General features: G+C 37.8%; 1 protein-coding gene across 3 annotated transcripts; it reads left to right on the forward strand.

The window, feature by feature from the left end:
* The first annotated feature begins 222 nt into the window (after nt 1-222).
* On the forward strand, nt 223-7,953 carry LOC106762549. 3 transcript variants are annotated; one of them, XR_002667740.1, is made up of 10 exons: nt 223-701; nt 1,222-1,319; nt 1,442-1,484; nt 1,986-2,068; nt 2,147-2,211; nt 3,529-3,584; nt 6,762-6,821; nt 7,067-7,133; nt 7,399-7,464; nt 7,553-7,953. XR_002667740.1 is itself a non-coding variant. In XM_014646523.2 (10 exons), exons 1-10 carry the CDS (start codon nt 324-326, stop codon nt 7,595-7,597), a joined length of 927 nt encoding a protein of 308 aa, XP_014502009.1. In that variant the 5' UTR covers nt 231-323; the 3' UTR covers nt 7,598-7,953. The 3 variants fall into 3 exon arrangements, 2 of the variants coding, with proteins under 2 accessions (XP_014502010.1, XP_014502009.1); XM_014646523.2 differs by having other exon boundaries at nt 231-701; nt 7,067-7,099; XM_014646524.2 differs by lacking the exons at nt 1,986-2,068; nt 2,147-2,211 and having other exon boundaries at nt 227-701; nt 3,529-3,558; nt 7,067-7,099.
* The last annotated feature ends 3,944 nt before the right edge of the window (nt 7,954-11,897 follow it).

An 11,897-nucleotide genomic window follows, 5' to 3' on the forward strand; every position in this document is an offset into this window, starting at 1 on the left:
TACGTAAAAAATTTTATTTCCACATAATAATATCACACATATCAGCATCATTACATCAACAACAATAAACCGTGTGAATGAGAACTTAACAGAAAGGACCTCATTGATTTAATTTTACAAGTTTATGGACTCAATTGAGTCCGAACAAAAAATGAAGACTGAAGATTCATCAACAAATAGGAGGACAAAAAATATATTTATCCTTATAAGGAATGATTAAACCTATATATTATTAATTTACTCATCTTTTTCTTTGTTCCGGTTTTTCCTTTATCTCTTGTTTTGCCTCCCAAGACCCTTGCTTGCAGATATTTACAGAAGAAATGGCGACAACAACCTTCAACGCTCTTCCTTCCTCCCTAAGGCTTGAATTGCCCTTTCTTCTTCCATCGAAGCTCAACAAAGTTGGTTTTCCCTCGTTTTCGCTTCCCAACCCTACGCTCCGTCCTGTTATCTGCAGAGCCTCGGAGTCTTCCACCGTTCCACCGAAGAAGCGTTCTTCTAACAACAGAAACTCAAAAAACAACAACAAAAAGAAAAAGAATAGTAAGAGCAAAGCTATAACTACTGATTCCAACTCCGTTTACAATATTGCTCCACTGCCTCCACTTCCAACGTCACTTCCCAAACCGCCGGCGGGATTCGTCGTCGACGAACGAGGCAAAGTTCTCAGCGCTTCCATGGACCGACTTGCCACTCTAGTGAGTTTCTTTTGTATTCAATTAAAATGTAATTTGTATAGAACATGTGGTTTTGCATTCAAAATATTTGTTGTTGTGGTTATGGACAATTATTTCCTGTCATTGTTCAATCTTCGTCGCTGAGATTTGATAGGAAGGCTGTTGACATTGTTATAAATTGGAATGTTAGGGTTAATGCTTTGTTATTTCATCAAATGGTAAGATTTTAATATGTTAATCTTAAGTTGAAATGCTATTTAATTATCGTTGAAATTTAAAAAAAAAATTATTATAACTATAACGACAATTATGGTCTAATTATATGTCAAACAAAAATATGAGAAATGTGTGCTTAGGGATATATATATATATATATATATATATATATATATATATATATATATATATATATATATATATTATACATTCTAAATATTCACATTTCTCAAAACAATATGGAATAACATAACATTAATAGAATATGCAATCAAACGTTCTTAGGTTTTGCAAGTGTGACAAATTTTGAATGACATGGTGACAGGTTGACCCGGCTAATAACCTTTCCTTAGAGTGCGTTGTAAGGAGAGAGTTCACGAGTTCTCAAGGAGACGACTGTTTGTTGCTCTGCCCTGCTGACATGTAAGTTAAAGGTCTTTAAATAGTGAATTCATGCCCTGTAATCACTATGCTGGTAATCTGGAATTTTGTTGACCAGTCTTTTAATTATTTATTGACTATAGATTGTTGAATTTTAACTGCAGGCCTGTCCAGATAGTGAGGCATACACCGGATGGATGGTCGGATGTAAGTTTCCATTATGCATTCCATGTCCCACTTCGTTTATATATTCTTGATTTGTTCACAGTAACTTCAAAATGAGGTTAACAACCAGTTTTGATGTTGATATGGTCTCATTGTCGAACTCTTGAACTAATTTAAAATATTCACCCATCTTCAATAATAAAACCTTATTACTTATTATCGAGGGAACAAATATATTTTGTTTTTATTTCTTGATGAAGCATTCTAACTCGGCCTTTGTGTTATATCCAATCATTACATTATATATAGTCTCGCACCTAGATAAATGGGGAGGGCTAAATTAGGCAATTGATATCTAACCTAAAGCTTTATCAATCTTTATGAAATTGGTAGTTCATTTAATTGTGTTTTGAACTTTTTTTTGAGAAAACACCATGGCATCCCTTTAGTTGGTCCATCCATGTAACTGACCCTTCTTGATGAGAAAAGGTTTTCTTTGTATATGAATTCTTCATTCCAATTCTTACTTTATCTGAGCTTTAGGTCAGTGATGAGGAGCTTGAATCTATTCTGCCCGCTGCTACTTATGCACTTGCCAAGATACATTTGTATCTTGTTAATAGTGGGTATGTCTGTCTTTTATTATGATTCAAAATGTCATAGATTTGTGTTTGATCACTAAATTTTTTGTCTGCCCATATTAGATACTGTTATACTGCCCGTGGTGGATTTTGTTATTCGGAAGAGGACATATTTGACTTTCATACAGGCAAGAAATTCATATTTTTTTTTTTGTTTTTACGACAATAGTAATTTCTTATATTTGGATAATCGAGAAAATATTCCAGCACAACATAGCTGTTAATGTCACAAAGATTCTATATAGCTTATAGGGTACTATTACATCATGAAGTTTAGACTATCTTTAGTGTATGGCTAAAAGCATTAGAATAGTTGAGGAAAACTTACTATCATGCCATGGTACAGTGAAGTCATGAAATTAGGCCCACAAACCCAAGGGACCCTAGCCTAACTGATGGTGTTCTAGAGTCTTCTAACAGATGATTAAGTTGCAATAATCACAGTGATGAATTCACACATGTGGAGGTGCATAATAAGCACTGACATCTGTAACACATAGGAGCGGTTACTTCAGCTGTTAGAGAGCATTTTCATGCACTGATCGTGCATAATAGTGCTCGCTAAGATCTCTTTAGTCTCCCTCTGGATTTATAGGATTCCTCAGAAGGATGTGTTCTCTGGTGTTAAAACTTTCGAATTTATGGTGATAAGTCCATGAAGTTTGGTCTTTCTGTTTGTACATTTCTCTTTGGTTTACAAACCACCTTTCTCTTTGTTCCATTCCTTTCATAATTTTTGGTTAACTGTTTTCAGGGAAGTTAATCTTCCCTTTATATAAAAGTGAATTTGCTAGCATAAAAGCATAAATAATTAATGGAGTTGCTCAGCCTTTATGAATCACATGTTTTCCTGTCTGTTTTTGTGACATTTGGATTTTCTTACAACCATTACTTTTAGATGTTGTCAGTTAGTTAATTCTATCTACCCATTTACTTCCGCAGTTGTCTGACTAGTTTTATAAACACCAAATTCGTATTACATTGCAAAACTTACAATTTTAAGCTTTTGAAATTGTTTATGTCTCGTTTTCAGTCTTCATGTGTAAGTTGGGTCAAGAATTTTTGTTTGGTAAAATTATGTCTTTCTTACGCACCTTTTTATCCGTAAGAATTATGGCATGTCTTGTACCCTCATTTTTTCACTTTGCCCACTATTGTGTTTCTGATTTTGATATGGAGAAGAAACATGCTTTACATGAACCACTCCCATATTCCATTTCCCCCAATTGCGATCTTTGGTCTTATCAAATAGATTATATAAAAGGGTAATATCTAGGCAGATGCTATCAATTTATTGCCCAACTTTGTATCTTCACTTTAGTATGCTGGAATGAAGATCAGCTTATGATAATCCGAGAATGATAAAGTGATATCTAGGCAGATGCTATCAATTTATTGCCCAACTTTGTATCTAAAATTAATGGAAGATGTTTCCTATTTTGCAGATGATAAAGGAGACAGCTTGCCAACTGAAGGTGTAGAAATTGTAAACTTCAGTGTGGTAATTTTATATACCTTTAATTGCACAATGTTTATCTTCAACAGAATCAAAACTTCCCTGTTTTCTTTTTCTGGAATTAGGACGTTTTGACAATTTTAAGCTATTTGAAATGTTGAGACTTTTATTATTCTCTAGTACACATAATAATGACTAACTTTCTGAACGAATTTTGTCTACTTAAAATATTCCATTTTTTAATCAGAGTCTTGCTAACTTACACTTGAAAATAATAAATATAACATAGTTATGAAGATGAACAAACAAACATGTTAGTTTGTTAAAAGGCCACACCATAATGCTTCTTTGTTGAAAAGAAATATTCCTGTCATTGTACCTTGTCTTATTGTCGGTACTCACAAATAATTGCTTCCTCCTTCCACTCTATATGACATTTTAGAGAGAAATACCGTGTTTCACATTATTTGTTGTTTTACTAAATCAATGAGACATTAAGTTTTATTTTTCAGGACTGTCTTTAATCAATATATACTGTACTGTCTCAATCGTCACTAATAAGCATAAAAATCACACTTTTTTGGTCTTCAAATATAAGAAAATGTTAACTATCTTTATTTCATTTAGTATTACTTTCTCTAAAATATTTTTTATTAGTGTTTTACCTTTGGTTACACCATCATAATATCTATTCTTTGTTTTATGAGAAGAATATTTTACAAAAATTAATAAGATATTAGTAAAATTTGATGTAGATAACTGATTTCCTTGATCTATGTGAAGTTAGTTTAATCCCCTTGTAAATGAGAACTAACGTAATAGGATTATTGTGCAATAAGAGTAAATGAGTAAGTAATTATAGTATAAAAGGTATACCGGTAAGTGACATAATGTTTTCTATCAAATTAATCCCCTTATAAACGAGAAGGTAGGTTTTTTAAGTTCTAATATTTGAGGGATTTATTTAATGGGATCCCTCAATTATTTTTTCCAAAGTTCAATCCCCAGTTTATTTAAAATGAGTCAAGGTGGTCTCTTCTGTTAAATTGACATTGACACCATCGGTAAGGTGACCATGTGTGAGTGAGTTTGGACTTCTCCAATCCTTCATTCTCTCGGTTTTTACTCATTGCACTTGTTTCCACTCTCTCCATTGAGGATAAAAAAATTGAGGAACCACATTGAATAAACCCCTCAAATATTGGGCGCAAAAAACTTATTAAGCCTAAACGAGTAAGTAGTTTTAGGGTAAGGGGTATATATGGAAGTCACGTGATGTTTTTATCAAATTCATAATATTAATTGAATTCCTTAATACCTGTGTCAAAACCTCAGTTGTCATATAGAATGGAATGAATAGAGTAGAAAAGAGAAGAATATTAATTGTATTATATGATCATCTAGTCAGTTTAAGACCAAAAGATCTCATCATTCAAAAACACCTAGTGCTGGTTGGTTGGGTAACATGAACCTAACGGTCAACCTTAAACAAGAATTAAGACTGACAATGATTACCCTAAACCAAAGCACGATTATTACTAGTTGGGCTGTAATTAGGCTGACGCTAATCCGAAGCCCATTCTAAAATCTATAAATACAGATTTGAGGTATTGTAGTAGGTTGGTTACATTTAATACACATTTATTACTAGACTATTGAATCTTTGCTAACCTCTCAGTACAACCAAATGAAGAGAAGGACAAACGATGGCCTGTGTAAGGAGGTGGATGAATGAAGTTTGGAGAACTATTAACCTCGACCCTACAAACCAAAACATTTTGGTGCCCACTATGGGACCCGAGGAAGCTAAAGAAAACTTAATGGTGACCACAAGGAATATGGGCCTGATAGGAGAGACAAGACCCCCTATAGTTGATTTGGGGAGTTGTAGAGGCAAATTCAGAAGGTGCAAAGAATACATGAGGTTGAGATAATGACATTGAGAGATGAGAACACAATCGTGCATGCATAAGGAGAAGATTGCTCAACATTATGTACCGGTTGTTGTTGGACCATCGAATGTGAACAAACAGGTTGATAGACTGACCAAGACAGTCCAAGAGGCAAGCACATGGGTGAGTAGGGGAGCTCTCATAGTGCAAATGGTACTGGCGGAGGGCCTGCTACCTTTTATAGCTACTGTCATGGAGGCACCTATGCCTGAGCGGTCGACTCCTCTAGGGTGTGTTCACTTGGGGGTGATTGGGGGAGAGTGATTGAGTGGATTTAAGGGAATTTGAGAGTAATTTTTTGTTGTTGTTTATTTGAGTGAATTTGGAGATAAACGAGAGTGGATTTTGAAGTAAAGTTTGTGAGAATTGGTGTAGGATTTAGTTTATATGACAGATTAAAAAAATTTAGTTCAAAATCCACTCTCATTTATCTCCAAATTCACTCAAATAAACAACAACAAAAAGTTATCCTCAAATCTCCTCAAATCCACTCAATCAGTCTCCTCCAATCACCCCAAGTGAACACACCCCTAGTGTTCGAGAAGTATGATGGGTCAATTGACCCCGACGAGCATCTACTATCGTTCGTCAACACCATGGCATTCTACTCAATGAGTGATCCAGTTTGGTGTAGAGCCTTCTCTTGTCCTGAAAGGGAGAGGCATTAGCGTGGTCAATACTCTGGCATCCAACATAGTGGATTGCTTCTCCACTATCCATACCTTGTTCTGTCAGCAGTATGCAGCCAACATGAACTAACTTCTCTAATTTCAGGAAAATGATGAAAATAAATCAGAAAACTTTCACATAAATTTGCAATTTTTAATAGCAAACATATAGCCACCAAATAGGGGATACTTTCCAATAGCACTACTATTTATATTTGATTGTTGTCTTGAAGATAATGTTGGTGAGTAAACTTGTTGCCTGGTATCTCTGCTGCACCCAATAATATTGTTGTCAACTATTTCTGTGGTACCCTCAAATTCATGCCTTAATATATAGCTCGTACTCGACAGCCGTAAGAAATTATAAATCATCTTACAGCCAGTGGATTGTTGTGCGGTCTAGTCACCTTAGCTTTTCTTTCTGCTATTAATCCATATTGTTTATACTTTTATTTTTATTATACATCTAGTTAAGGTTCTTCTTTATATTCTACTAAAGTAACCTCTAGGTTCTGGCACTGACCTAATGTAGAAAGTATGGGTATCAAAAAGCTAACGTGATGTATACACCAATCATGCTTATTTATATCAATGTGCTGCAGGAAGAAGCATATTACATGATATATACACCATCTGATCCACTTCTTTTTGTTGCGGTGAAGGTAAGCTTCCCTGTCAAGTTTCTTAAAACCTACTATTTCCTCTGTTGAACGATTGCCACATTTCATTTTCCAGTCACGTTTTTTCTTTGATCAAACTAATTCTATAGTTGATTTGAGCGGAAACTGTTCCAAAATACCAATGTGAACTTAGTATCAAAGTACTCTTAGTTCCCCCAGTATATCTGATTAGTTTGTGAAACCAGTATTCAAAAGCCAGACATAATTAATTTAACCTTTCACTGCAGGATCAGAATGGAATTTTGCAAATTGCTGACGATGTAAGTTGGCACTTGACGCTCGCTACAGAATTTGGTCGCTATTTCCTTTCTCAGATCTCATGTGTCGCAGTTAATTTGGCAATATGGTTTTTCGCAAACATTAAACTTACCAACAACTTCAGACTGTCCGTTTAGTATAACGGTCCTTATTTGCTTTGCACTGTTGTATCCTATATGATGGGCTGCCTAATACACTCACATTATATCTATCGATATCAGTGCCCAAGTTTAGGGGAAGGGAAACAAAATTTCTGATTTGAAGATCACGAGAAATTGCTAATCTTAACTTCTGTGAACAGGAACTGCTTGAGGATCCTGCTATCACCAGCGCTATAGATGAAGAGACTGAATTTAATGCCTTGGTGGTGTGTGGTTTTATTCTTTCAAAGTGATATTCTTTTTTTGGTTAAGTTTGACACTTCATTTACGTGGTTTTCCTTGTCTTACACGCAGGAGGAAGAAGCTGCGCTCCTCGATGGAATGTTGGGCGAAAGATAACCCCATATTTACTTTCTGCAATAGAGCTGTCCCACACTCCCACCAATGTTTTGCTTTTAGCGGGTTCGTTTGCGTGTTGAAGAAAGAAACTGCTATTCGTAACTTAACCGGATCTAAAATGTTATCCAACATGAAACAAACATGCAGTTAGTATTTTTCATCTGAATTGTCCCGGCTTAGTCTGTTTGCATGTCAACAAATATCTGGGGATAGAACGGCTCCTTTCTCTGCTTGATCAATTTTGTATGTATGGTTCCTCCTTATTATTTGGAGTTTAATTTTCATACATTAATTTGTAAATGTAATTTTTTTATCATGACAATTATGATTGAACAACAATTTATAAGTTTAGAGTATTTAGTGCTTCTAATAGTTATGAAATGATAATGCATATAAAGTTAAGTGCAAGTAGTAGTGTGGAGTTGTTGTGCATTTTCTTTTATTTTCAAACCAAGTAAACATAATTGAAATATTCTTGACTTCCCATTTTCTTACAGTTGACTGTTTATTTTCTTGGTGGAAATGTATTATTTGTCTTCATTTGGATTGCGGTCTATTGCAGCATGGGAAAAAAAATCCATTTAATGTAAGTGAAAAAAATAAAGCTATATTTGGTAAACGTTATAACATATCAAAATATATTGAGATTAAATTTGTAATAAGTAAATATTTTTAAATATATTGTTTCGGTAGGAATTTACTGGGACCGAAAGCATTAACCTCGATGGCGCGATTCTGCTTCCTTCTGATGCGAAATCTCCAATTGCCTTCGCCGTCCATTCTTCAAACCGTCCGTCGCACTCTGATCCTCGCCCGGGAGGGGGGTGGTACCTGTAAAGGTACTCCGACGATCAAGTTAGATGTTGGTATAGGAAGACCCTCTGTCCTCAGCAAGTGGATGCCTAGAACGGAGAGAGGGTGAAACTCAATCAAGTATGAGAGTGTCAGTGTAGGTTGAATTGTGCGTAACTTGTTTGAAGGCTTTTGCTCTTTATTTATAGGTTTTGGATCAACATAACAAAATAAAATATAAACAGAATGAAATATAAACAAACTTACCTGAAATATCTCTGTTGAGATATTATTTGATACTCGAGATATATATGATATTATATGGTGATACTGTTCGGTTATTCGTGTTTGTAATATTGTGGGCCTTGAGTGATAAACAAACTTACCTGTAATATTGTAATATTATAGCTGGATCAGTATAATTTGGCCCATTTGGTAGGCTTGACCGTTCGGTTGAAGATAACTGGTAGGCTTGACCGTTCGGTATGGCCGGTCATCGAAGATATACTACCGTACATCATCCCCCCCAAGTCCAAAGGAAGGACGAGGCTTTAGCCTGGCGTGACTGTAGGACTTTAATGGGTGTTGGGGAGAATAGTGGTCGAGCGGTATGGAATAACTAAGTCGGTCGCATGCTTGGCCGTTCGAACTGGTTAGTGCCCTAGTGGTAGGCAAATAGACACGTGTGGTTTTGCCAGTGTAAATGAAACGACGTAAGCATGTCGTCGTTTAACTTTTGAACCCATAAATGGATTTTCCCGCGTTACGGCAGTGGCAGAGTCGCCAAATGAGAACCGTTAGATCTCGGGCATCCAGCGGTGTAGGCAATGCGACGGTTTCGTAACCTCCACGCTTTTAAAAAGTGTAATGATTTGAAAACGAACCGTCATTTCATCGTGGTTTCCTGCATTTGTCTTCAGAAGTGCTTGCCCTGCCCAAGTGTTCTGCAGTTGCTTCGTCCTCCATTTCCAGGTAATGATGGCTTCTCCCCCTCCTGCCCTTGCTCTGTCTGATAGTGAAAATAGGAATCGTAATGTGCCGTCGTCTTCTAACCGTAGAGTCGTAGGGTCAATAGAGTCGCTATTGAGTGGCGACAGGGTTTTTGTTAATGGTGGAGTAGAGGTAGAAGATGTTGGGCAAGAATGTGCTTCTTGCGCCTTAGATTATTCGTGGGCACCGCACGAGGTAGGCGAACAATATACCATGTTTATTAGTAAAGACATACTGTTAGGATGGGTGGAAGATAACTGCGTCCTTCGAACCGTAGGGTATAAGGCTGCCATAAACCTAGTGGCCTGTAAGAAGGGAGAAAGAGTGTTTCACGGGGAAGAGGTCGCCGGAGAGGGTTGTTTTTATATGTATATGTATTTATTTTACCCTATGTATGTTCGTCTTCCTTTTACTCGGTTCCAAATGGATGTTCTTCGATACTTAAACGTAGCTCCCTCCCAATTACATCCAAACAGCTGGGCATACATCCAAGCGTTCGGTGTATTGTGTCAAGCCTTAGATATTAACCCAACGGCCAAAATATTCCTGTATTTTTTCAAGAGCCGACCGAACGCCAAAAAGGGGTGGGTTTCCCTTAGTTCAAAGGCAAAGGATGCCCTATTTCACTTGTATGCCGAGTCGTTTAAAGACTTCAAAAACCACTTTTTCAAGGTGTCAGTTAAGCCGAGGGGTAAGCCATTTTTTCTAAACGATGATGGTAGTTCCAAATTTCCCTTGTTTTGGACTAGAAATCCTCAAACCCTAACCTCGTGGCCTAAAGAGGATATGACTGACGTTGAAAAGAGGGACCAGGATATTCTGATTAAACTATCCCGTTCGTTTTCTTCGAGGCAAATGGTGAACTGTCTGAGGTTCAACGACCTTAAGTCGAAAGTTTCCGGTAGGTGTTTGTTGCTGATTGTTGTTCCAGGTGATGTTGAATATTCTTACTGATGTGTTGTGTACCCTTTTACAGAACTGATGGCACCTAAGAAAGACTGGTTCGGAAAGGTCCGTGCTGCCAAGAGAGGACCCGGATCATCTTCTGGCCAAGCTGTACCGGTCACTATCGTGCACGTGGACGACACTCCTCCTTCCCCTGAAGTAGGATTGGAGCGAAAGAGAAAAATAGCATGGGCTGAGGGAGTGAGCAATGTAGCCGGCAAAGGAAAGGTTGGCATCGGGGCGGGGGAATCATCGCCTGGTGTAGAGAAAACTGCAACCGAGAGCGGTGAACCGTCTGAACTTCGCCCTTTACCCCAAGGGATGTGGGACCCCGGTTTCGATCTTAGACATAAGATCGAATTCCACTTCGATGCTGCTGAGGAGAAGGTGATGGCCTCCATGTCCGAGCAACAAATGTCTGAGTTCTTGCTCAACGTTCTTCTCCGGGCCGGTGCTGCAGCTTTCAAAATGGTGTATGCTTCCAACAGGGGGGAAGTTCAAAGCGAAGTAAGCCGTCTTCGAAAAGAATTAGATGACCTCAGTGCTACTCACGCAAATTGTGAGGAAAAGGCTGAGGAAGCTGCAAGGGCTCTTGCAGAAGTTAAGAAGGAGGTTGAAGGGCTGCGCAAGATTGGCCACGAGCTGGAGACCGAACGCGATAAAGTGTTGAAAGACATGGAGGAGGCTAGGAAGAAAATTACGATGCTGGAGGAGGTCGAGAAAGAGCGAGAAGTGCTGGAGAAGGCAAACGCCGAACTGAGGCAAGAGAAAACTAAGTGGAAACAAACCGAGGCCGAGATGATGGAAGCCATTGAGTTCGAACATACGAAGGGCTTCAAAAAGGCGTTAAGGCAAATGAATTTCTTGGCCCAAGTTGATCCTGCAGGCTTGAGTTTTGACATAGAGCAGGACATCTACAAAGGGCGTATGATATCTATTAATGACATTCCGGAGGGCACTTTTACTGAAGAAGGTGATCCTGTTGAGGAGGCGGTCGGTCAAGGAGACGGGACCGAGTAGAATGATGCGGCCAACGCCGAAGCTTGAAGATTGGGATAATGTTTATGCCTTATTTTGTAATCCCTGTGGGAGTATTTTGAACATTGTGATTTGTTTTCCTTGTTTATACGACCTATATAAGGCATTTTACTTATGGATTTGAACTTTGTACCCTTGATCTTGGTGTAAATATATTGCTCGTTTGAATTTGTCAAATCTGTTATGACTGCTTCTCGCCAGATTGTTGGGATAATTCATCGAGACTTAGTCGATTTGAGACTTGGTTGATTGTAAATTTTGAGCGAGCGTGGTATATCATGTTGCCGCTCGTTATTGAAGTAAGTAGGCTTAATTTGGACCAAATGCGGCTGCTTTAGTGGAAACAGTAAGCATTATAATCCATGAATGACTAAGACTTAGTAGGTGTTGATGTATTGGGACCGAGACTCAGAGGGTCTCGATGTAATTGGCGGACGTTGTAGTCCGTGTGAACCAAGACTCGGTGGTCTTGATGTAATTGGACCGAGACTCGGAGGGTCTCGATGTAATAGACGGACGGCATAGTCCGTGTGAA

Source organism: Vigna radiata, chromosome 5 (assembly GCF_000741045.1).
Source record: "Vigna radiata var. radiata cultivar VC1973A chromosome 5, Vradiata_ver6, whole genome shotgun sequence".
NCBI classification, from domain to species: domain Eukaryota; kingdom Viridiplantae; phylum Streptophyta; class Magnoliopsida; order Fabales; family Fabaceae; genus Vigna; species Vigna radiata.